Source organism: Cervus elaphus, chromosome 13, assembly GCF_910594005.1.
Source record: "Cervus elaphus chromosome 13, mCerEla1.1, whole genome shotgun sequence".
Lineage (NCBI taxonomy): Eukaryota > Metazoa > Chordata > Mammalia > Artiodactyla > Cervidae > Cervus > Cervus elaphus.
Genome location: NC_057827.1, coordinates 66,231,540 through 66,256,943, shown reverse-complemented (window position 1 = coordinate 66,256,943; position 25,404 = coordinate 66,231,540). Strand labels below are relative to the sequence as shown.

At 61.8% G+C, this 25,404-nt stretch overlaps 1 protein-coding gene across 2 annotated transcripts in view; it reads left to right on the top strand.

Moving 5' to 3' along the window:
- The window catches only part of CCDC85C (coiled-coil domain containing 85C), a 78,115-nt gene that overhangs the window by 35,792 nt on the left and 16,919 nt on the right, over positions 1–25,404 (top strand). For both annotated transcript variants that reach the window (XM_043922354.1, XM_043922353.1), the window contains exon 2: positions 23,425–23,498. In XM_043922354.1, coding sequence (XP_043778289.1) covers positions 23,425–23,498 — 74 coding nt within the window. The remainder of the gene's footprint in view (positions 1–23,424; positions 23,499–25,404) is intronic.

The following is a 25,404-nucleotide window of genomic DNA, read 5'->3' as shown; positions in this document are numbered from 1 at the left end:
TCTAGGGGGTGTGCCCGCCCTGGCCCGGCCCACTGGGGGCCTGTTTATATTTGTGGCTCTTCCAGTGTGTGTGTTCTGCTCGGGTCAGGCTGCCCAGCACAGACTCCTCTTTTAGTGGAGCAGCAGACAATGGTCATGAAGCAGCCGGGGCTGGTGGGGTGGCCGCGGCAGGGGGTGGGGGTGGTCGTGGCGTCCTGCTGGGCTCCACATTCATCACGGTGGCAGCCTGCCCACTCCCAGCCTGGCCACATACCCACCTCTCTCTCTCTGGGGCCACATAGGTCAAGGGGCCACACACAGGCCCCCGGGTGGGGCTTGTAACCTGTCTGACTTTCAGGCCTCTGTGCGCTGGAGCCAGGTTACCACCACTCAGGCCTTGGATCATCTCTGGGAGAGAGTGTTCTTGATGGCCCAGCTTCGACCAGGGAGGCTGAAGTCCCTACCTCTCAGCACAGCACAAAGCATTGCGTACCAGAGGGGTGCCCGGCCCGGCGCCCTCTGCACTGGAGTTGGCTCTCCTTCTCCGTGGACCTGCTCCCTGAGTCCCGGCTGGTGGTCGCAGTGGAGGAGGGACCTCTGCAAGGAAGAGGCGAGCACCACATCGAAACGCCCCGCAGAGGAGCAGCGGCCTTAAGCTGTTGACAGAGGTGGGAGGGGTGATTGCGGCTCGGGCCTCCTCCTGGGGCTCGCGGAGGCCCGCGGTGCCTGGCATGGCCCTTCCCAGCTGATGTTTCCAGACCCACCCACCGCCTGCTCCCGCGCCGGCCTGGGGAATGCCAAGAGACTGCCTGGCAGTGGGACTCAGACACCCTCCTCCCCTCAATTTCCTCCCCACACCCAGGCCCTTCTGTCCCCATGTTCAGAGACCCCGGCCTCTGGGCCTGGACTTGTCTCGTGACCACCCCTGGCCTTAACCCCTGGGCCTGCGGAGGCCCAGAGCAGTGCTCTGAAGCCGTGCCCTGCTGTATCACGCAGGCGTGTGGCGTTCCCGCGGCCCCCTCCCGCTTTGCCGTTGTCTTTGCCGTGATGGGCAGGCAGGTGTGGGTACCATGGACGGATGCTGTCAGTGGGGTGTGGCGCTGTGTCTGGGCGGGCGGGTGATCTGGGCACACTTCCTGCTGCCTCGCCGGCAGAGGAGACTTGTTCAGTGGTGGACTCTCTCTGCGCCCTCCGCGTCTCCGTGGGTTAGATGGGGGAACTTAGTGTGAGCCGCTCGGTGGGGTTGTGGTGAGGCTCAGACAGCGTGATGGGGCAAATGAGCTTTGTGTCTGTAAGGAAACCTTCAAGCTTTAAAGAGCCGCAGGACAGGCGTCCCAGCGTCTTGTCATCAGCGGGCACGAATGCTGCGTGCCCTGAGACGGTGAGCCGCCAGGGGCAGGAGCCTCGGGCGCTGCAGCCCCGGGTGAGGCCCAGGGCAGGGGTGCCACCCCTTGTCTTAGGACCCCCGACCCCTTCCGCAGCCTCCCCTTCCCCCTGCCCGTCCTTCTACCCTGGGTTCTGCCTTGAGACTTTGGGAGGCAGGGGTCTCCAAAGGGTCAGCTGAGGGTCACACGGGTCAGCTCTCCCGGGTGACCTTGTTTCCTCCTGCTCAGAGCCCCCCGGGACCTGACCAGCTAGGTCCTGTGACTGCCAACCATCGCGTCGAGGGGCCCTGGGAGCCAGTTCCTTGCCCACGGGATGGGCGGGCAGCCTCTCTGCCCTGTGGCTGTGAGAAGACCCGGGGGGCTGGCTGGGTGGGGGGCTGGCTGGGTGGAGGGCGGGGGTAGCAGGACTTACTGCAGCGCTTGGGGACCAGGGACCCAGGAACAGGGGTCTCCCCGCCCCCCTCTGTGGCTGCGCTATAGCCTGAGCTGACTGTCCCTGGCCAAGCCAGCCGGGGGACAGCGGGCCCAGTGGCCTGTGACTAAGCTCTGAGCGAGTGCAGCCGCTCGGCTGCGTGCTCAGGGGCCTGAGGCCACCCGGGGAGGCTCCGTTTCCCTGCGCTGCGGCTGGTTGTCCCCAGCGGCCGCTGCTCCCGCCCGGATTCCTCGCAGTTCCTGAGTGTTCTCTGGACAAGCACACATTCCTCACGGCCTGTTTGCTCCTTTCTGCCCCCAGCTGCTCCCCACCCCCGTCCTGTCGCCGTCCCCCACCCCACCCCCACTAAGCCGGCACAGTCTGTCCAGAAGGTCTCAGATTGGCCGAATGCCCTTCTTTTTCTGTAAAGACAGTTTAATTTGGGCTGTCTCCGAGAACCCGTGACAGGCTGGACATTGTTGGCTGGTGTCGTGAGATGAGCCTGGATGACCCAGTATCCAGCCCACCCGCCCCAGCCTCCTGATGGCCTCAACCAGACACTCCCCACAAGGGCCTGTGTCAGGCACCACCGGGAGGGGACACGTGGGACGTGGGAGAGGTGCTCAGTCAGACGGTGGAGGCTGATTTCGGGGAAAAGGGGATACAATGAGCCAAGAATCACAGAGGGCTTGAAGGGCTGGCGCAGAGGGCGGGCATGTGTGCGTGCTCAGTCGTGTCCAGTTTTTTGTACCACCTCCCAGGGACTGTAGCCCGCCAGGCTCCTCCGTCCATGGGATTCTCCAGGCAAGGATACTGGAGTGGGCTGTCATGCTCTTCTTCAGGGGATCTTCCTGACCTGGGGATGGAACCCCGGTCTCCTGCGCTGCAGGCAGATTCTTTACCCACTGAGCTAGGAGGGAAGCCTGGATACAGGAGTGGGTTGCACTTCTAGAAGGCCATGTGGGTGAGGGGGTGTTGGAGAGGCACTGCCTCTTTCCTGATGAGCTTGACTCTGGTCTGCAGCTGCAGGCTGGCCCAGGCGGGAGGACGTGTCTCAGAGTCACCTGGGTCCTGTTCCTCTTTCCCAGCCTCTCCGGGCGTGGGCAGGGAGGTGGGCACCACGCACCAGGGGAGGGAATTCCTAGGTGAGAGGACCAGCAGCGAGGAGGCTGCATGTGGAGCTACAAGGTGTCCAACTGGCTAGCTCCTTCTCTTCGGAAAATGAAGGGCAAGCCAGAAAGCATTCCTCATACGTGCTAATGGGAGACGGATGCTCTCACACATGCTAATGGTGGTGTGATGGGGGCCAGTCCCTCTGGAGAGCAATCTGGTGACTTTTAGAAAATCGCAGAGGCATGGCCCTTTGGCCGAGCAGTCCCTGTGTCAGGCATTGGTCCTCAGCAGGCACGCAGATGGGGCCCGCCCCAGCCCTTGCTGCGGCCGAGCTCGTGATGGCTGAATTTGGAGACAGCCCAGGGGTCCCCTGCTGAGGACTCGTGCCTGCTACCCACCCCGGTGCCCTGGGAGCCCTGCTCAGGGGGAAGGCGGGACTCATCCAGCCCTGCCTGGCTTGTGCCAGGACCGGCCTGGCCCACCTGCTCCCTCATGGGCCGTTCACAGGACTCCTTGCCCGAGAAGCGTGCAGGGGGTGCTGGCACATGGAGGCCCCGGGTGGCCCCTGGGAGGGGTGATTTATGCCTGCCTGCTGGCAAGCTCTGCGCCTTCTGCCAGCCCTGGGGGCGCGTGGCGCCTGGCGTCTCCCTGCCTGCTCCATTGCCCTCCCCATCTCGCCCTGGTGTCTTGCAGATACCTAGTGACCCCTTAATCACCAGGCAGGTCTGCCTCCTCCCCTGGGGGGTGATATCCCTGCCTGAGGTCCTCTCGATGGCCCAGCTGGGCCCCACGCCGCCTGTGTCCGTGGGCCAGGGACCGGGAGGTGGTCAGGGCAGGGGTGAGCGAGACATGCCTTGGGCCAGTTCCCAGGTGTCCTGCCCACAGCCCCTGCTGGGTCTCGACAGGATGAGCGATTGGCTTGAAGGGGCCGCTGGCCACGCCACGCCATCTGGTGGGGCTATTGTGGGCGACACAAAGGATGGAGCGCGGCAGGGCAGGGGCCGGCCCCGCGGTGGACAGAGGAACCGAGAGAGGACGCAGGCCGGCTGGCCCGCACCCGGCTGGCGGGAGCCGGCCCATTTGTTCCTTCTGTGGCCGCAGCTTCAGAGCAGAGACCTGGTTTATCACTTCCCGGGGCGCCGAGGGGGGCAACTCCTCACCGCCCCCCTGCCCCGGAATCTTTGGCTAGAATGCTTTAAACAACTCTGGTTCTGAGCTGATTTATTGCTCTGCTAAGATGCAAAGGCAGTTTTATGTAGTAGGTAATTAAGTGGCATTATGGATGGCTTAAGAGTAAGTGGCTACTGTTTTAATAATTAAAATAAATGACCCCTTGACTGCTTCCCGACTCGATAGTGTTTTCTCAGTGTTGAGACCCTGGAGAGGGATGGGGCACACGCGCGCGTGTGGGTGTGCGCGTGCGCACGCATATGTGGGTGTGCGTGTGTGTGGGTGCATGGGTGCGAGCTCCCGTGTGTGAGTGTGAGGTGTGCAGGGGAGGGGGAGGTGGTGGTGCCCTCAGGAATCTCTGGTTTCCAGGACGGCCCTCAGGGAGCGCGTGTTACTCGGGGCAGGCGGTGTGCCGGCCCTGGAAACACCTCCTTTTCCCGCTTTGAGGCAAGGCTGCCCCCCGGGGAGGCTCTCTTGAAGTTCTCGTACGGCGAGGTGACAACGCCTGCCTCCCGTAGTGGGCATGCAGGGGACCCAGGGACATGCCAGCCCTCCTTCACTGCTGGGGAGGCGGTGAGCGCCAGCTCTGCATGGCCACCAGCTGGGGGCTGCCGCTGTCCTTGAGGCCCGCGTGAGCGAGGCGGGTGGGCACAAGGTCACGGGCAGCAGAAACACTGCGGGGAGCAGGACTTGAGTCCTGGGAGGGACCTTGCCCCCTGCTGGGTGGAGCATCTGTCTGTCTGGAAATCTGTCACCTGCTGGGGGTGCTTGGGCGAGCCTGCTGGGGCTGCACATGCCCGGGGGAGGTCATTGTCTTCTGCCTTCGACTGTGCTTTGGTTTTGTGGGAGAATCGCCTTCCCCAAAAGACGTGGGTATCACACGTTGGCACCTCTGTGGGGTTGCCCCCAGGCATTTCTGGGGGGAGAATGGCCCAGTGAAGGAAGCAAGGGCCCCGGTAGGCAGTTTTGCCTCCAGGTCCTTACGTGAGTGACCCAGGAAAAGGGGAGAGGAAGGAGGGGAATGTACATATGGTGGGGAGTCAGGCCTGGTACTGGGCTCCCTGCATCCTGCATCCTACGGAATCAAGTTTAACTGAACTTCCCCAGGGCTTCCCAAGTGGCGCTAGTGATAAAAAAAACCCACCTGCCAATGCAGGAGACATTAGAGACACGTGTTTGATCCCTGGGTTGGGAAGATCCCCTGGAGGAGGGCATGACAACCCAGTCCAGTATTCTTGCCTGGAGCATCCCATGGACAGAGGAGCCTGGCGGGCTGTGGTCCACGGGGTCACACAGAGTCAGACACAATGGAAGCGACTTAGCACACACAGCTCTGCAGTGAAGATGCTTCTTTGACAGCTGGGAGAGTGATAAGTCAGAGGCAGAGCCACTCGGCGGGGTCGGGCGTGAAACCCCCTCCCTCCGGGCCCTCCATGCTCCGTCTGTCCTTCCCTGAGGTGTCCTGGGCCCCAGCGTGGGCAGGCACAGTGTCGGGAGCTGGTGGGTTGCCAGGCCAGCTCCCTTGCCATCTCGTGGCCCCTCCCTGGCCCAGAGCCCAACGTTGAACTTGCAGCCCTGGGGGCTCCCAGGAGTGCCATGTGGCCCGCAGGCACCTCCACCATTCTGGGCCTCGGTGGTTCTTTCTGGAGCCTGGAGTGTCTGAGGCCACTTCTGGCCTTTGCTGTGCCCGGCCGTGCCCGCTGTGACGACGCGTGGAGGGGGTGGCATGCTGAGGCCGAGGGATGCGGAACGTGGCTGGGCCGACCAGGCTCCTGGGCAGAGGCAGGCCCTGGCACAGCCTAGCCCTCGGCGGGCGTGTGCCGCCCTGTCTGTGGGTGCCTCGCCCTGGCCCCCCTCCCCTTCTCTGCCGTGAGCTCCCAGGGCAGGCCTGGGTCCTCAGAGTCTGCCTCCGGGGCTGGGCATGGAGGAGGCACGCTCTGAGTGTGACCTGGGCCCGGGTCTGTGGTTCGAAGCCCCTCCTTCCTGACCCTGCTGATCTGGGAGGGCTCCAGCCTCCCTGACGCCCCCGTCTCGGGCTAGCGAGTGTCTTTTCCAGTCGGGTAGATGGATGGGTGGTTGCCAGGGTGGTTCTGTTGCCAGAGGGACTCGCCCAGGCTCATGCCATCCCAGGGCTCAGATTCAGACATGCCGAGGCTCACTTTTGCCTATCGCAGCGAGGGCAGCCACGGGAAGGTCACCGTTGGGTGTGGGTGCTTCCTGCGGGACGGGCACAGCCTCCTGAAGCCGCCCCCTGAGAGTTGTGGCCTGGGGTCCTGGCCCCTGGGGGCAGAAGAGAGGCACCGTAGGCCCAGGAGGGAGGTCGGGGTGTGGGGTGGGCGCGGGCAGGACCCCTCTGTGCTGGGGTTCCCTGAGGGCCTGCTGCCGCCTATCCCCACCCTTACCCTGCTCGCCATCTGCGTCATCCCTAAATTTTGGATCCTGGGCACTGAAGATGCTCCTGAAGATCCAGGCAATCGCCCGGCACCCAAGGCTACGAAATAAGCCTCACTCCTTCCCCTGGTGCCCCTTGACTCCGGGAGAAGGGCCGGGCTGCCTGAGGCATCTCTCCTGTGGCTGAGTGAGCTCAGGCACAGGCTGTGTTTGGGCCTCGGGGTAGGAGGAACTTGCAAGACCAGGTCAGAGGTCTTTGGGTCCAGCCCAGTGGACAGGCTGAGGCCACGCCGAGAGGCCATGGCTCCGCCGGGTCTGGGGCAGAGTGGCCACGGCTGCCCCCACGTGCTGCCCCCCAGGGGCAGCGCCAGCTGGTGGTGTGTGCACGTGAGCGAGTTGTCCTGGCTGGACCGGACGCCCTGACCTGTGGCTGCAGCCAGTGCCCCAGTGCAGCTGGAATCCTGGGGTCCTCCCTGGACTGGGTGTGGGGAGAGGAGGCTGGCTTCTCTTCCTGGTTCTGAAACTCCCTGGACCCCTCTCTGGATCTGGGTTCCCCGTATAAGAGATTTCTCGCGTTCCCAGGGGCTCTGGCATCAGGGCAGAGCTGGGCGGTGGCTGTTGATGAACCAAACCACCCTTGGGGGCGTGTGTGACCTGCACGGCAACTCCCAGCTCGGAGTGTTTCTGCACGTGGGGCCCGCCTCCGGGTGTGGGGCCGGGGTGGCGGGGCAGAGCATGCGTAGCTGCCTCCCTCCGGGGCCCTCTGAGAGCGAGCATGTCCTTGGCACCCTCACTCTGTGGCACTGGAATGCCCACGGGGGAAGGGCCGGGCCCACTGGATGTCACCAGGCCTCCTCCCCCACTTCTCCAAAGAGAGCCTGGCGCCGGAGGGCTCTAGAATTGCAACACGGGGGTTTTGTCATTCCCCGGGCACCCCTGTGCTTCCGTTCAAGGCGTTCTTGCCAGCACTGCCGCCTTCCAGCGAACTCACCTCGTGTGTGATTGTCACCGTTTCCCAGTTGGCATGCCCAGACTCAGAGGGCTCACCCCAGGATCGCCCAGTCCAGACCCTCTGCCTGCCCCTGGGCTGGCCTGAAGACCCCTCTCTTTGCCGGGGTTAAGTGGGCAGCCTTGGGAGGCCACCACTCAGAAGCAGCCTGGCCTGAGAGTTCCTGGGTCTCATCCTTGGGGTCTAGCACATGTCTGCCCGGGGAAGCAACTGGTATGAGCTGATTCTTGCAATGAGGAATTCCAGGGCTGTGTGCTGGGGAGGCCTGTGAGGCCCAGGCACAGATTTGATTGATTTTATTTCTAAGTGGATACGTATTCCTCAGAGAAACAGGAAGATTTGGAAGAGTAGAAAGAAAATCAAAACACATTTAGCGCAGTACCTACCCTCCTCCCACCCCTGACCCTGCTCTGAAGATTCCACCCTGCGATGTGCCATTGACGTAAGACTGTTTTGTTCATAAAAACATAAGAGTGTTTGCTTTCTCCCCGGAGCAGGCGTGTTTTGGTGGCTGGTTATCTTGCTGTGGGTTTAATGTGGAATCTGGCTCTTTTCACTTAACATTGCATCAGACTTCCTAAACCTTGTTAGTGTCTGTACAACATCCCTTCGAGTGAGTTAACCAGAATTTACGTGACTGTTGCTCTGTTGTTGGGGAAACACAGATTGTTTCCTGCATGGGGGGTGCTTTAGGTCCGTGGTCGGCCTCTGCTGACTCAGTGGACATGAGTTTGAGCAACTCCAGGAGATGGTGAAGGACAGGGAAGCCTGGCGTGCTGCGGTCCATGGGGTCGCAAAGAGTCGGACAGGGCTGAGCGGCTGAACAGCAACGGCCTCTGCCTGGGAGGAGGGGTGTTGGTTTGGGGGCCGTGGCGGGACCCCAGGTCCCCTCATGGTGATGCTCCAGGCAGCGCGGCAAGGTGGCACTCGGGATGGCTCTCGTGGGAGGTGACGCCGTGTGGCTGGAATTCCTTGGCTTTTCCCATTCTTGCCCTTAAATGTCGCTAAGAGCAGGTGCATTCGTTTCCCAGGGCTGTCCAGCCCTTGCTCATTCCTTCTCTGCACGTGGGCTGTTTTTTTGCCCCTGAACCGTTTGGGAGGAGTCGGGGTTAACACACACCTTTGGCCTGCGTTTCCTGGGGACCGGGACTTTCCCTTAGGTGGTGCCCGTATGGTGACAGTGCCCGGGGGTGGAAGCCGGCCACCTGTGCAGCCCGGCTCGGTGCTCTGGAGCAGCTGCTTTCTTTCTTAAAGAAGTATTTATTTATTTGGCTGCATCGGGTCTTAATTGCGGTACTGGTTCTCTAGTTGTGGCGCGTGGTCTCCAGAGCTCCTGGGCTCAGGAGCTCCAAGGCACGTGAGATTTTGGTTCCCCAACCAGGGATTGATCCTGTCTCCCCTCCACTGATTTGGAACCACTGGGCCACCAGGCAAGTCTCTAGAGCAACCGCTTTCTGATCTGGGGCCCCGGGCAGGGTCACGCCCTCCCCTTGGTCGTCCTTCCTGGGGAACCTTGCTTCCATCTTCCTTTGACGGTTCACGGTTGTTTTGAAGAGCAGGGAGCAGCCACGAGCTTGGCTCACGGTTGGATTCCAGGCTGTGTGTCTGGGGCGGGAATGGCCCCGAGGGGACGCTGTGTCGTCAGCCCGTCCTGCCAGGGGCACCCAGTACGGCCCGTCTTGGGAGCAGACTTCCCTTCGTGGGGTCAGGAGGTTTCTCACGGTCTCCCCACCGTGAGGTCAGTACATGGAGTTCTGTGGTTAATAAACCACCCGTGGGAAGCACTCTGAGGACACACCGGTGTCTTGATGCTCACTGGATGCTCACCCTCGAGCGGCTGGCGTCCCCTGGCTGTGGTGGCGGTGACTTTTTATAACTTCCTCCATGCACCTGCTACTCAGCGGCTGGAATTCTGCCGGGGGCGGGAGGGAGGGAGGGAGGGCTTCCCCTTCTCGCTCAGCAGCCTGTGTGTGTGGATGTGTTTTTATCGGTGTGGATCCTTATTTTATCCAACGTGATTGCGATCCCTGGCTTTCTCTGTTATTGTCATTGTCACCTTGCCCGGGACAAACAGCTGGCTAGATGCCAGGGAGGAGAAGGCGGGAGTTGGGCTTTGATGCGTGTGTGTCCATGGTGGGGCCCTGGGGGCCAGGAGGGCCTATGACCTCGGGCAAGTTGGGGAGCATCTTGGGGTCCCTCAGTAAACCCTGATGTTAGGAAGAGGCTGGGAAAGGCTGACCTTGAGGGCCCTCTTGCTCCCTTGGGGGGTCCCCTTTCCAGGCCTTGTGCTGGCTCCCTGCTGAGACTGAGAGCTGGCCGTGGGCAGTTCCTGGCGGCCAGCTGTCACCTGTCACCTGTGGGTGTGACGACGCGGGGGGTGGGGGGTGGCGCCCTGGCCCCGCCCACCTCACGCTCCCCCGGCGCGTCTCCAGCAGGGCCCTTCCTCTGCGGGGCCGAGGCCTGTTTGTCCTCATTGGTAACCAAACACTGACCTCATCCTGGCACCGGCTCTCCTGACCTTCGGGTCTGTCCGCGTTCGTCTCTTTCTTAAAGAAACAGCCGCGTGGGCAGGGGTGCTGCTGCGGTGATGCGCCCGCCCCCGCTGTGCCCACCGTGTCAGAAGGGCCCCCGGAGGCCTTCAACTTCCTTGTTGTACAGAGAAGGTGTTCTGGGGCCCAGAGAAGGCAGGCGACCTGCCCAGGGTCACACGGCGAGTGGTGGTGGGTCCCGGGCCCTGGGGCCTGGGCTCTGCTCCCCTCACTGCTGGTGACCCTTTTCCGTGACGAGCCTCACCGGTCCCCTCTCAGCCCAGGGCCGGTGTTTGATGCCAGGGAGTGGGCTGATGGTTCCTGCTCTGTGTAGTGTACGGGATGTGAGGGTTAGCCACCTTCTCTACCCAGAAACGTGCAGAGGGCGGGCGCACTCCAATCAGAGGCACCCTGGGGGAGGCGGAATGGGCAGGCTCTGGGGTCTCCCCCAGCAGGCTGAGCCTTGACCAGAGGCGCCGTGGAGGCCTGGCTTGCCAGTCCTGTTTGGATCCACCCACTGAGGTTGTGGCAGGAAGGGCCCTGCCCAAAGGTGAGCCGGTGACCTTTGAATCCTGGAAGCTCATGCACCCCTCCCTCGTGGGGAGAGTTGTGGGTCCAAAGGGCAATTCCAGCTCTGTTGACCAGGTGAAAGGCAGCCTGGGCCCGAGGGTCATTCAGAGAGCTGACGGCAGGACGGGAAGGCACCTGGGGAGGCTGGCAGGGCCAGGTGAAGCCCACCACCTGGGGCACCCCCGTCAGCACCAGCGCCTGCAGGGCTGCAGCCCCTCTCTGCCAGGGTCTTTGCGGCCTTTTGGGGGGGCCTGGTCTGTCCCCATGGTTCTCTCTGACTCATGGATGTGGACGACTTGCCCGGCAAATGCAGCCAGCCCAGACCCCACGCCCAGGTGCTCCTCGCAGTGTGGCAGGGATGCGGCTGTGCATGCCTCCCCCCTGCCAGCTGTAGCCTGGGGCCCGCCTGGGGCACTTGATGCCTCGTGAAGGCCCCCACGATGACCCAGGGTGGACGTGCGGGTCTGTGAGCTTCCTCAGAGGAGTTGGATCATGCACCAAAATCATAACCCCGCCAGGCGGTAGCCGGCTCCTGCCCATCCACCCTAGGTGCCGCAGGAGACCCCTCCATGCGTGTAGCGTGGGGCTGTGTGGGGTGCAGGCTTCCCTGCCCGGGAGGAGCTCCGTCCTTCCTCTCCCTGAGCCTCATGCCTGGACCCCCAGCTTCAGGGTTTGACCCCATCCTTACAGCCTTCGAATCAGACCTCCAGGTGCCCTGTGACCAAGCACATCCTCTCTGGCCTTGCTCAGCCTGGCTCTCGTTGCCACGAGGGCCTGGGGTCTGGTGAGTGTCGGCTTGGGTCATTTCTTCTCTCGCCATGTTCCTTTCTTTTGTGGACCCGCCTTCCTGCCTGGGTTTGGCTTGGGCTGCCTCTTGAACCCTGTTTCCTGGGGTATTGAACTGGGGTTGGGGAGCAGTGTGCTAGGGAGTAGGGGGCTGAGCCTGGCCTCGGGCTCACCTGCTCGCTCATTCCTTCCCCGCCCCCTGGAGGCCACCTGTGATGCATCCGTGAACACGGGGCTGGGCGCTGGGGTCTGTGCAGCCCCAGGGGTCCATGCACAGAGGACCCTTACCCGCGCTGGGACTCTGTTTATGGCAGGGAGGTCTTCCCTGCGGTCTGTGGAACCAGCGCGGTTTGTTTCTCCATCACAGCCAGCTCAGGTGTCCGTGCACGCCACGCTCTACAAGAATCTCAACTTAAAATAGAGAAGGGGGCATTTGTTTTATGAACAAACAGTACCACCATTGCTTCAGATACTCTCTGGGTGTGACGGTCCTAAATTGGATTCATACCCCATTTTCACAGGCTGTTGGTGATGCACCAGCCTCGCTAACTCTGAAAGCGAGGCAGACGCAGGGGGTTCGGGTGGGCCAGGCCCCAGGTGGGCGGTCATGCCGTGGAGGTGGCTGTGGCCTGATGCCGCCGTCTCCATGGTGACCTGGTGCTGGTGGGACAGCTCAGAGGCGGTGTGCCCTTGGCTGGCAGCATGGAAGCCTCCGCTCACCGTGAGTTCCTTCCTGTCAAGGTTGTGCCGCTGGGATGTGGGCAGTGGAGAGGATGGGGCCGGGTTTTAACTGAGCATCTATTAAGTATGCCAGGCGCTGAGCCAGGGGCTTCCAGGGCCGCTTGCTACCTCTCTCAGCTTTCTTAGTCCTCGCGGCAGCCTCCCAAGGCTGGTTTCTCTCTTCTCGTTTTAAAATGAAACTGAGATTAGAGTGGCTGGGCATGTCACCTGAAGTCACAGCCACAGCTTTTATTCCCACGGCTGCCGTCACCGATGACGACCTTGGGGTGGCGTACACAGCACAAGTGGGTCATCTTATAGCAGTCCTAAAGTCCAGGTGTCAGCAGGTCTGAGGGGGAAACCTTCTCCTGCCTGTTCCAGTTTCTAGACTCCACCCGCATTCCTTGGCTCGTGGCCCGTCCCTGTCTTCCGAAGTAGCAGTAGTGCTTTTTTCTGACCATTCCTCACTTCACACATCCCTCTGACCACAGCCAGGAACGGCTCTCCATTTTTCATACTCTCATGAGACTAGGTTGGGGAATCATCCAGGCTAGTCCCCCCCACCGCCCTTGACTGCCATGACTTTAATCACATCGGCAAAGTCTCTTTGTCTGCGTAAGGTCACGTATTCGTGGATTCCAGGAGTTAAGAGTGGGCATCTTTGGGTGGACAGCAGTCTGCCAAGTACAGTTCATAAGTGCAGGCTGATATCTTTATCGTATTGTTTGGGGGAGACTGAAGCTCGAGGGTGCTGCCGGAGCTGGGACCCTTCACTGGTTTTCTCCTCTTGCGATGTGCCCTGGCCACAAAAGGAGTTGGTCCCTCACCGGCTAGAAGGGCGCGTCCTCCCTAGGACCTCGGGGGAGGCACGCAGAAGTCAGTCTTCTCCATGGTCCTTCGGTCACCAGCCACCTGCTCTGGGTGTCCTGTGATGTGGGAGGGGCGGTTTGCTGTCCCCACGCCGAATCTGTGTCATTGTAACGGGCGGGTCCTCGCTGCTCTGCCTAATTGCAGGGGTGCTGCCCTGCAGGGGCTCTGAATCACCTCCTGGTCCTGCCCTCAGCCCCCTGGGTCACCTGCGCCTCCTACCCACATCTCTCTGGGCCTGGGCAGGGGAAGGGGCTTGTTCAAGGCCACAGGGTGGTTGGGGGCAGAGACGGGACCCGCCCTTGTCCCTGAACTGTCTGCAGGAGGGTGGCTTCCCACTGCTGTCAGCCTCCCATCCCCGTGGACCCCTCCTCTCCCTGCAGGCTCTGACCTGCCGCCACTCGGCTGCTCCCAAGGGTTGGGGGCAGCAGCAGAGGAGGCCTGTTGCCGTGGGTGTTTGTGAGGTTTTCCAAAGTTGTTTTTGTTTAGTTGCTGAGTCGTGTCTGACTCTTCGCAGCCCCATGGATGGTTGCCCACCAGGCTCCTCTGTCCATGGGATTCTCCAGGCAAGAATACTGGAGTGGGTTGCCATGCCCTCCTCCAGGGGATCTTCCTGACTCAGGGATCGAACTCAGGTCCCCTGCTTTGGCAGGTAGATTCTTTACAATCTGAGCCACCAGGGAAACTCTTCATGTTTTTACTGAATCGGCAAAACTGTCCGGATGTGATGCTGCCTCCCGAGCTTGCTGCCTGGAGCCCCCTCTTTCTCTTGCTGCCAAGGCCTTGAGCCCCAGCTCTGCTGCTCACCCATGGGGCAGGGTTCCTGCTGAGGTGTCAGACATCAGAGCTGCTGGCCGTACCTCCAGCTGCTCCCCTGTATCTGGAATGGGGATCCCTGGGACTGAGGAGCCAGCCACGCCCAGATTTTCCCTGCTCCACCTGCCACTCCTCTCCCCACTCCTCCTGCCCCTGCCCACGGCTGGAGTGTGCCCTGGTGTCCTGCCCCCTGCCTCCGGCGACCTCGGCTGGCCAGTCGGCCCCGTTCCGGCCCCACCAGCTTTTCATGCTTGGTTTAGTTCAGTTCAGTCAGAGTTGTGTCTGACTCTTTGCGACCCCATGGACTGCAGCACGCCAGGCCTCCCTGTCCTTCAACAACTCCAGGAACTTGCTCAAACTCACGTCCATCGAGTCAGTGATGCCATCCCACCATCTCATCCTCTGTTGTCCCCTTCTCCTCTCGCCTTCAATCTTTCCAGCATCAGGGTCTTTTCCAAGGAGTCAGTTCTTTGCATCAGGTGGCCAAAGTATTGGAGCTTCAGCTTCAGCGTCAGTCCTTCCAATGAATGTTCAGTACTGATCTCCTTTAGGATTGACTGGTTTGACCTCCTTGCAATCCAAGGGACTCTCAAGAGTCTTGTCCAACACCACAGTTCAAAAGCATCAATTCTTTGGGACCCAGCTTTCTTTATAGTTCAACTCTCACATCCATACATGACTACTGGAAAAACCATAGCTTTTACTAGACAAAACTTTGTTGGTAAAGTAATGTCTCTGCTTTTTAATATGCTGTCTAGGTTGGTCATAACTTTTCTTCTAAGGAGCATGCTTGGCAGAGACGTACCTGATATCTAGGCAGGAAGGCAAACTCTCTTTCCTGCTCAAACCCACAAGGTCTCCACTGTGGCTACCAGAGGGTTTGGTTGATACGTTCTGGGGTCCATGAACTGCCCCCTCTTCCCACCACTTTTAAACGTCCGCGTGTCCTGGTCTCATCGGGGTCCCTGTAGTGCAGCTATGTTGTCAGGAGTTTAGCCCCAAGGAATAGTCAGGGCCAGACGGCATGGAGTCCCTCGGGGAAGGAGCCCGAGAGGGGGACCGTTTGAACGGTCATTGCTCCGCATAGATCAGGGGTCCCCAGCCCATGTGCCTGATAGAATCACCTGGAGGATGTCTGAGTTGTATGTGGACCTCCAGGCCCTTTCGCTGGAGTCCAGTCTCGTGGGTTTCAGGGGAGACGAGATCAAGCGTTGAGAAGATCCCCGGGGAGCCAGGTGCTGTGACCGAGAGACACAGGCCAGGTGTGACTCGGCTTCTGTGTGTCCCCCCTTCTGTGGGGGCCTCTCGGTGGTCTGTTCCGCCTCTGTCACTGATTCCCAATCATTCAGAGCGAAATCAGGTTGGTGGGGGCGGAGACATGAACAGGGCCGACACCTGCTCTGGCGCCTAAGCACACAGGCTAGTTTCTGGGCCTGCAAACTGACGTGAAGTCGCTCAGTCATGTCTGACTCTTGGCGATCCCATGGACTGTGGCTTACCAGGCTCCTCCATCCATGGAATTTTCCAGGCAAGAGTACTGGAGTGGGTTGCCGTTTCCTTCTCCAGGGGATCTTCCCGACCCGGGGATCGAACTCGGGTCTCCCACATTGCAGGCAGACGCTTTACCCTCTGAGCCAGCAGGGGAAAGTTGAAGGCATGGGGAAGGAAGTCTCTTTTCCCTTCTTTTCCCCTGGTTTCAGTCTGGCTTGTCAGGCTTCCTAAGCGGTAGATGGAGAGGATGAGTTTGAGTTTTCGGCTGGAGAACACCCGCAGCGGCAGGTGGATCCACACCGGGGCAGGTTCTAAGTATGCTGGGCCGGTCCCTCCAGATTTCAGCGTGGGTTAGATTAAATGCCAGGCGGCCCCAGGAGGGTAGAGCACCAAGCTGTGGGTCCCTGGAGCCGTGCGCATGGCACATAGCGGGGCAGGTGGCTGCCAGGGGCAGCCGTGTGCCTCTCCGGGAGAGGGTGAGCGGCCGGCCTGGGGAGGTCTCAGTTTTCATCAATGAGGTATTCGTTTCTCTCTGTGCCCCTTCATTTTCTTGCCTCTGAAGGATCCGGATGAGGAAGGTGGGGCATGGCTGTCTTGTTTGAACTGGAGAGGTGGGATCTGAGGTTTCCAGGGTCCCCTATCTCAGGACACAGGGGAGAGTGGGGGAGAGGCTAGGTGCCAGCCTTTCGGAGCCTCGTGACCTGGTGAGGTCCAGACCCTGGGGGCCGGCAGGTGCCTTTGGTGGAGGGGGTCCGAGGGGAGAGAGGGCCAGGAGAATGCCGTCCAGGGCGGAGCTCCCTGGGCCCCGCCTTGGAGGCGGAGAGTTTCCAGAGCTGCCCCTTGGTGAGAATTTGTGCTCAGGGAGAGGGAGGTGGGGGGAGGGAAGCCGTGGGCCTTCCCAGGCCTGATGGGTGGCCTGGAAGAGCACCAGGTTTGGGGATGGACACACACACACACACACACACACACACACGCATGCACATCTCAAGTTTGGGGATGGACACACACACACACATGCATGCACATCTCAAGTTGCAGCCCTGCTTTTATGCCTCTGATGGGACCAGTTCCTGAGCCCCTCCAAATCTTGGTTTCTCCATCCGGGGAGTGGGTGAAAATCGCTGGTCCCCTGACCGGGTCAGGGCTGTGATTGAGCAGTGCCAGTCCCCTTGGCCGTGACGTTCTGAGAGGCCCAGGGTGATCGTGTGGCCCCAGGGCTGCTGGGGGTGCTTCGAGGAAGGGCCGAAAGAGCCTTGGCTCTAGACAAAGCTGGGTTCACATCCCAGCCCTGCCGTGTTTTCACCACGTGACTCTGGACTTGCTACTTAACCTCTCTGAGTCTCAGCGGATGGTGTGTGAGGATCACGGGGGTGCTGGAAGGACTGGGCTTTTGCTCAGTGCCAGCTGACATACAGTAGCGTGCGTGCTCGGTCGTGTCCGACTCTTTGCAACCCCGTGGACTGTAGCCCGCCAGGCTCCTCTGTCCTTGGGACTTTCTAGGCAAGAATACTGCAGTGGGTTTCCACTTCCCTACTCCAGGCATACAGTAGGTTCTCAGTAAAATTTGCGTTCTTGTTTGTTCTGTGTGGACAGGAGACATCTTTCTCATGCCCAAGGCTCTGGAAGTCAGCTGCCTTGGCCCGCACGCCCTGCAGACCCACTGTGGGCAACTCAGGTGGGCAGGCCCGGCCGGAGGAGGGAGGTGCCGAGGCAGCCTTCCCTGCTCAGCGCTGCCCCTGCCAAGCGGTGTCCTCACAGGAACCTGATGTTCCTCTGATATGCCTGCCGCAGCCCTCTCGCCTTCATGCATAAATAATGTCTGTCTCACATTCAGCCTGCACCTCCTGGGGCAACGATGTGTGCCAGGAGACAGATGCCAGTGGGCACCGGCGCAGGTGCTCCCGAACCTGCCTGACCCCACCTCCTGCCTCTGCTCACTCTGCACCCTCAGCTGGGACTTGCCTTCCATCCCTGCCCCACTTGCCTGCGGGTCAGTGTCCTGCTCGCTCTTCAGTGCTCAGATGCCACCTCCCTCAGGCAGGACTCCCTGATTTCTCCCTGTTAGTGCATCCTCACTCTCTCTGTGCCCTGTCATCCCAGGGTGAGCCTCTTCACTCTACCCTTTGCCCTTCAGCAGACGTGGTTATTCCTGCAGCTCCTTCCTTGGGCTGAGAGCCCCTCGCAGAAGGGGACCATGCCCTGGGACAAGCATGCTGACTGCCGGTCCTGCTGGCACCTGGCCCTGTGACCTTGGGTGAGCCCAAGTCTGAGTGTTTTTTTCCTTCTCTGTAGGTTGGGCTTTCTGCCGCCCACCTGACGGGGTCCCCCCCTTCCTCCCAGCTTGGTGGGGAAACTTCAGTATTACTGGGGTTTCTCTCCAGTCTCCAGATTCTGCTTGCTTCCCGTTAGCAGTGGGGAGCTCACTCCCCACTGGCAGCCTGGACTGTCATGAAGTTGGTGACTCTCCTTTCCGGTCCTGGGTTTGGGGACCACCTGCTCTGTGAGAACGCGGTGCTCTGGTGACCTTTGGGATTGCCCAGGGTCGGGAGTAGTTGGGTCTGGGATTGGAACGCCCTTTAAGTCCTTTCAGGACACAGGACGGTGCCCAGGCTCAGCTGGATTAGTGTCCTTGTGGTGGTGGGTGGTGGACCTGCGTGGCTCTTTCATCAGAGGCAGAGACAGCAGGAACATCAGCCCAGGGCGTGCTGAGCCTGGTCTGCAGGCAAGGGCGCCTGGCTCTGTGTCTGAGTCTGCTCCAGCTGCTCCGGGTGGCTTATAAACAACAGGAGTTCCTCCGTCTGGAGGCTGGGACCCCAAGGTCAAAGCGCCGGCAGATTCAGTGTCTGGGGAGGGCTACTTGCTGGGTCATAGATGGCCTTCTCCCTGCTGTGTGGTCACAAGGCAGCGGACAAAGGAGCTCTCTGGGGTCTCATCTATTAGGGCACTAATTGCCCTCATGGGGGCTCCACACTCATGACCTAAGCACCTCCCGAAGGCCCTGCTTCCTAGCACCGTCTTGCCAGGCGTTAGGTTTCAACATGTGGATTTTGCAGTGGGGGCAGACACAAGCATTGAGAGCGTCGCCCCTGTTCCTGGAGCCTGGAGTTGGTCCGAGCCCCCTGGGTGTGAGCCTGGAGCTGGTCCGAGCCCCCTGGGCGTGGTTCTCCTGGTGGCCCTTGCCTATGTGATTCGGGTGCGATCCTGCATCCTTGTTCTGCGCCTTATGGGGGGGCGGGGGGTACCTCCCATGGGGTCGCCTGTCAGAGGCCACAGCTCCACCACCTGGGCAGGTGGGAGGCACGCGTGGAGACTGAGCCCCATGGCGCAGAGTGCGGGTGTCTTCTGGGCCCACCCTGCTTGGTTTCGATTTCCACGGCCGCAGGCGTGGGTAGTGCTCACCTGCCCCCTTGGAGGTGAGTCCTGAGATGGGGGTAGAAAGGAGAGAAGCCCAGAATGACTCCTGGGAAGGCAGAGATGCTCTTAGGAGCTGCTCTTATCCCCTGGGGCAGAGGGGGAGGGAACCTGGAGCAGTGAGCGGGCCTCGGCTTAATGAGACCTTTTAGGTCCGATGGAGCCCCCAGCCCTGATGCCGCAAGCGACCCCTTCTTAATGAAGCGGGCGGAGAAAGGAATTGAATCAGACGTGGAAAAGTCAGCCGTCTCAGAGCAGGGCGTCTGGGTGTGAGCCCCCACGGATGGCTCCAAGGCATGGCATGGCCGCGTCTCCTGCTAGTGATGCCACAAAGCCTGCCTGTCCCCAATCCCTTACGGGGCCCCTGCTCAAGGAGAGGGGGCTGGCAGGGATCAGGGCTGGTGGGGACCCTGGGAGAGGTGGCAGCTGTAGAGTCAGGCCCCGTGTGTTGCTGTGTGTCGCAGCGCCCGCCCCCCAGCCCCCATCCCCTTCCTCCCGTGCAGAGAAGGAGAATCGTGCTTTCTCCTGACCGTGGCGGGCACTGTTGGCTCCTTCCCCAGGTCCCCGTGGCACTCACTGCCGCCAAGCCCACCACCCGCTTCGCCTGCTGGCACCTGCAGCTCTGCGTGGGGGCTTGTCCCATCACCCGTCCAGGTGGGCAGTCCTGGGGCACGCACACCCCTCGTCTGCCAGGAGCGGCTCCCGTCAGCGAGCCCCTGGGTCGGCGAGTGACTCTGAGGCCCCCGGAGCTCCCCAGAGGGTTGACACCCCCTGTCCTTGTCTCCTTGTGATCCCCTCTAACCTCCCCACGCCCCCCACCTGGGCTTCCCAGGCACCCCCCCACCTCACCGCTTGCCCACGAGCCTGTGTCTCATCCAAACTAAGACGTTAAGTTCATGGTGAGACAGCGTGAGTGCTGTGGGCTGAGGTCCGGGGAACACTGGGCCTTGGCCACTGGCATTGCTCTGCCCTGGGTGGCCTGGCGGTGCCATGTCACGGTCACAGGCGGGGTGCTTCTGACTGTCATCGTTGCTGCTGCTGGCGGGAGCTTGCAGGATTGAGAAGGTCGACTCCTCTGGGGAAACCAGACCGGCCCACCAGGAAGGATGAATTCCTCTTAGGTCCTTAGGTCTCCCAGGACCTTCTGGGTGCCCAGCGGTGAGGTTTCTCAAGGACTTTGGGGAGGTGGCCCCATGGCCTGTTAAACTCTATGAGCTAGGCGGGGAGGGGGTGATGGGTGATTGGACTTGGCCTCTGGCCCCCAAATTCTTGCAGTTTGGATTGATGCTGAGGCTGGAGTGACATTGCCTAGCCAGGCAAGGGGGCTGGGCCAGGAGGGGAGATGTGACCTGGTGGCTTCTGGGAGGGCAGGGTCCCCTGATGGTCAAGGCCAGCACCAGGCACAGGGCTTCTGGGGGGAGCTGATCAGCGCCGTTGGGGAGGAGTTTGGAGACCTGCATCTCTGTGACTCCCCCTGCCTCATGGGCTGCACTGGTCCTCCACACACCCCGGGAGCAAGGATCCTTGAGGAGGGCTGGTGCTCAGGCTCCTGGGAGTGAGAACATTGTAGGGGGCGCTCCTTGTCTCCCCACATGGAAGGTGGATCATGAGTCCCCCAGAATTGGACCAGTGAGCCCTGCCTGGCTCAGGGGAGGTCTGAGGGGATGGATACCTTGGCCAGCCCAGCTCGGGGTCCCTTCCGCAGTCAACCGCCCCCCTACACCCCCCTCCCATGCCCCTCCGCCCAGCCATCAGGCCAGGAAATGACGCTTCCCTCCCTGCTGGCTCCACTCATTACTGCAAACCCTGGGATTAATTTAATTACACGCTTGTCTCCTAGAGGCTGGGGCATGGAGGCGCCCCATGGGATCCCAGTTGCCCAAGGCTGCTGGGGAGGATTAGGGAGCCAGGCCCTTCCTGCCGTCCCTTCCCCACATCGCCCCCCCCCAACTTGAGGGTCCACCTGGCTCTCATGCTTCTCCACCGCAGGGCACCTGCTCTGACCCCCTGGGTGACCAGATGTCCGGCTCCTTGGCCCTGGGCAGCGTGCACAGCCTGGTTTGGAGAGCTGAGGATAGAGACAGTGGGGAGGGGTCCCACGGGGCAGGGGAGGTTTATCCAGGACTTTGAGGAGGCGGCCTCTTCCCTTGTTAAACTGAGCAGGGTTGGGCAGGCTCGGAGCTGGGCCTGGGGCTCAGGAAAGGTCCCCGGACCAGAACTGGAGGACGTGGGCAGAGGGTGGGTGATGGGGTCCACTTTCCAGGCCGTACTCTGGGCCCCCTCTTCTGCCTGCCTTGACATCAACAGGGGGCTCTGTGATGTGGAGGGGAATCATTTAATCCCTCCTCCTTTTTTATAAAGAAAGATCGCTCCCTATTCTAAAAGCAGATTATTGGAAAACTAACAGGAAATGGTGTGAATAAATAAAAGATCACCCGTCCCCTCGTGAGCAACACTGCAATCAGTATTTCCCCGTGCCTCCTTCCTGGATTTATTTCAATGCACAGATATTTTTAAACACAACAGCAATTATATGTGTGCTTTTGCGTCCAGTTCTTTTCACTGGCGTTGAAGTGTTGTTTTTTTTTCCCTGTATCGTTGAAGAGAGACGCTCTCCCAAACGTCATTTGAAAGATGACGAGGCTATGAACTCTCTGCTGTTGTTCAGCAAGTGGTTTCAGTTTTGGTCCCTGTAGCACCATCTGCCTGGAGCCGGGAGGGTCTTTTCCTCAGGTGGTGTTCCAGGGAATCCTCCTGCCGGCAGCTGGTGAAGGACAGAGTACTGGGGAGACTGCACCCCATCTCCGCCCTGGTGCTCAGAGGGCCCAGCAGACCACAAACCTTAAGGCCCTTCCCATCGGGCCTGTTTGTGTGGATAGGTGTGGACGGGTGTGGGTGCGTGTGGGTGGGTGAGGACGGGATGTGGGAGCTACTGGTCAGTTTGGGCAGACGGATGGGTAAACCGAGGCAGGGGAATGGCACAGGGCGTGGACTGTAGTGACCGCCGAGGGCTCCCCGCCCAGGCAGGGGGGATCTACCCAGCCCTGACCGGGGTACCGGGTCCCAGTGGGGGGCCTTTGGAGTCCCCGCCTGGGGTCCAGCCATCCTCCGCCACTGCGCTGCGTGTGTATGAAGAAGCCCCTTCACCTCTCGGAGACCAGCGCGCAGGGCTCGCTGCAGATCTGCCTTCTGGTTCCCGGTGTCACCCCTGGGGTTGTGGGTGGGAGGCTGGCGGGTGAGTGGCCTTCTTCCTCGCTAGAAGCCTCCACATTCCTGGGAGGTGACTGGCGGAGAGCAAGGGGAGGAGTCGGCTGTGTAATCGGGGTGGGGTGGGCCGCCTCCCATTCCTGCCCAGGGCTGGGCTGCAGTCTCCTGGGTCTGGTCCCGGGCTGGGCACACAAGCCTCCCCAGGTCCTTCTGAGGTGCTCGGGTCACAGAGTGACCCCCAGCAGACAGGTCAAGGGGCAGCTGGACACTGCAGGGGGAAGCGCCTCCCGGGCATGTCAGAGGGCAGAGCTGCTGATGGGCAGAGGCTGGTGGAGCCGGGCCCAAGCTTCCATGCAGGGCGGTGGGGGGTGGTGGTCATGGCATCTGGGGAGGGGGCCACCCACCGCCTCGTCCTCACAGGGCACCCGTGGGCTCCTCTTTGGCCCACAGGCTCCGTGGGGAAGGGGCGTGAAGTCCACGTCACACACGGGGACCCTCAGGGCTGGGGGCCCCTCTGGGGGTGTGCTGACTCTGCTGCCTTGGTTGCGTGACGGTCCCAGCTCGTCCTCTGGCAGCAGCCAAGCCCCCTTTCTCCCCCACCCCCTGCCCGGGAAGGTCAAAAGCCCCGTGGGGGGCAGTGCTGTGGGCGGGTTAGGGAGCTGGCTTACGTCGAAGGTCTGGTGCCTTCTGAGACGAAGGGTCAGTAGTGTGATCTAGGAAGACCCTGAGTCCTGTCATGGGCCAGGGGTCAGGGCAGGAGCAGCAGGCTGGCCCACGGGTGGGCAGGGTCCTGGCTGGTGCCTGAGCCAGGCGCCCGTGGGACTTCAGAGGCGCGCGGCAGTCTCCTCCCAGGTGCCCGCAGACCTGGGGAGGTGCCCGTGCTGTCACTGAGGCGTTGGGCCCAGCCTCCTCCCTCTGCCCCTGCTGTGACCTCCCCTACCCCGCTTCCTGCCTCCTTCCCCCTGCCCCATGTCACCCTTGACCTCTACCCAGGCCGGCTCCCTTGTCCTGGCCTGGAGGGACTTTTCTCCTCTGAGCCCATTTCCAGCCCCATGGGGAGAGGGGTCCGGGGCTGTGGGTAGCTGGGGTGGTGGAATTTCTCCTGCTTCTGATGCAGCAGGCTCAGTGAGTCAAGGGAGGGTGGGTTTCACCCCCTCGCTGCGTTCAGACACTGGGGGCGTGTGGTTGGGGGTGTCTCTGGTCCGGCCCCTGACCTCAGGAAAGGTGCTGGGTTACGCCTACAATCGTTTGTAGAAGTTCAGGTGGGACGGAGTGGAGGAAGCCCAGTTGCCCCCACTGCGTGGGCGAGGGCCTCCCTGCCCCGCGGGCCCTGGGGTGGGCCGCCCCGGGGTGAGGGGGCCATCAGGGACCTCCTTTTGGACCTGAAGCCCTGCGGAGGCTGAAGGCATCAGCCCAGGACAAGCTGGTGAGAGCATCCCTCACCCCGGTTCTGCAGGTGGACAGGGAAACCGGGCTCCAAGGCCCACCCAGGGCGGGGGCGCGCAGGGGAGGGCCCTCCTGCGGGAGACAGCCTGCCGGCCGGTGACGCGACTCCTCTGTGCCTTTCAGATCCCTCGTCCGCCTACGTGCGGCAGCTGGAGACCAAGGTGAAGCTGCTGGAAGGTGACAAGCTCCTGGTGCAGGTAGGCTGGCTGCACCCCGAGGGCCGGGGCGGGCCCTGGCACCGCCCTCCGCTCCAGGGCCTGGCTTCCCAGCCCCAGGTGGCCTCTGTGGGTTCCTTCCTGCTTCGTGCCCCCAACGTCCCACCTGCCCTCCACTCCCGCCCAGAGTCACCTCCAGGGACACCTGCTCAGGGACCCCACAGCCTCCGGGCATCCCTCCGTCATGGCCGTCCCCCGTCTGTCCCCCCGGTGTCCTGCGAGCTCCTCGGGGGCCCGGAGATGCTGTGGAACCCACACTTGCTGAAGAAGTGGGCTGCTTTGCCCCTCTGCTGGGTGCATCCAAGGCCCGATAGGCGGACAGGCTCGCCCGCGCTCAGACCCGTAGGGAAACTTCCCTGGGCTTGCCGGGCCAGATTCTTGACGGGCTGGGGGCTGCCCTCTGCCCTGCTGCCTGGCCTGGGGCCACAGAGAGCCGAGGCCAGGCCTGACCCTGGCCCGTCCTCAGCACGGGGACGACGGGTCGGGGATGGGTGACGAGGTTGGTGCAGGGAGGAGATGGAGCTGGGAGGCTGCGGGCGGCTGGAGCCTGGAGCGGACCTGGCTACCCAGTCGAGGACAAGGGGCCCTCCCCGCTACGGACGGGGCGCTGCTGGGCGCCTACGGTCAGCTTGGTCAATCGGGGCGCCCGGTGGCGGGATGGGCAGCTGGCTGGGTGGACCCTCCAGCCTCTCTCCCCGCTTGTCCTCAGCCCTGACTCCATCTCAGCACCCGCGTCTCCCCAACCACGCCTGCTGGCTCCTAAGCAGCCGGCCTGGATCCCAGAGCGTGTTTCTGGGAACCGACCCCAGGGAGGGCTCGGCGGCCGGGCCCCGTTGCTAAGCGACTGGTGGGCTTGCTGCCGCCCCGAGGGCAGCCCCAACGGCTGCCGTCCCACCTCTCGCCCTTGCATGGGCGGCTGGAAGGTGCAGGACTCCGCGGAGTACATGGTCCACGCACCCTGGCCTTGTTCCTCCATGGCCTCCATGTTAGGTGCGCAGCCAGGCATCGAATTGCAAGGCCCGTTTTTGGGTGTCGGGTGCCTGCCCCCACGTGTGCAGGCTCCTCGGGGCTGGTGAGGGCAGGGAGGGGTGGGGGCTCGCCTGGCTGTGAGCTGGGGCTCCCTACACCCAAACACTCCCCGGGGGCTGGTCCTAGGGGCGAAGGAGGGTGTGTGGTGGGGGGCTGCGGGAACTGTAGGCAGAGGTGATGGGGGGTGGGCAGCATCAGAACTTGGGGGCCTTGACTCTGGAGCTGGTTCCTGTCCAGCAAGTAGGGGAGAATGGCACTGCTTCTGGGGAGAAGCAGGTTGAGAGCGTGGACTCCAAATTCCGGATGCTGTTTGCAGTGTTGTTCCACGGTCCAGCCCTGCTGTGGCTCGTGGTCCTGTTTCCGAGGACCAGGGTGGATGTGTCCCTGTGGCCCCTGCTCTCCTAGGCCACGCCGTCCCATCGAGAACACGCACCCACTTCCACGTGGTGGACTTGGCCTTGTGTTTAGTCGCTCAGTCGTGTCTGACTCCTTCGTGACCCCATGGACTGTAGCCCGCCAGGCTCCTCTGTCCATGGGATTCTCCAGGCAAGAATACTGGAGTGGGTTGCCATTTCCTTCTCCAGGGGATTTTCCCGACCCAGGGATTGAACCCACGTCTCCTGCATCGCAGGCAGATTCTTTACCACTGAGCCCCCGGGGACTTGTTCAAAACCTACACATGCTCAGGCCCCAGACTGGTGGGCCTTCCTCTTCCGCCTCCCTGTGGGTACCCCCTGGTCTCACAAGGAGCACCCCACCATGGCTGTATCTGCCTACTTGCGCGCACATGGGCAGAGGTGGAGGTTGACAGGGGCCTTGTGTCTGGAGCATCGGGGTATGCGGGTGTCTCTGTCTGGGC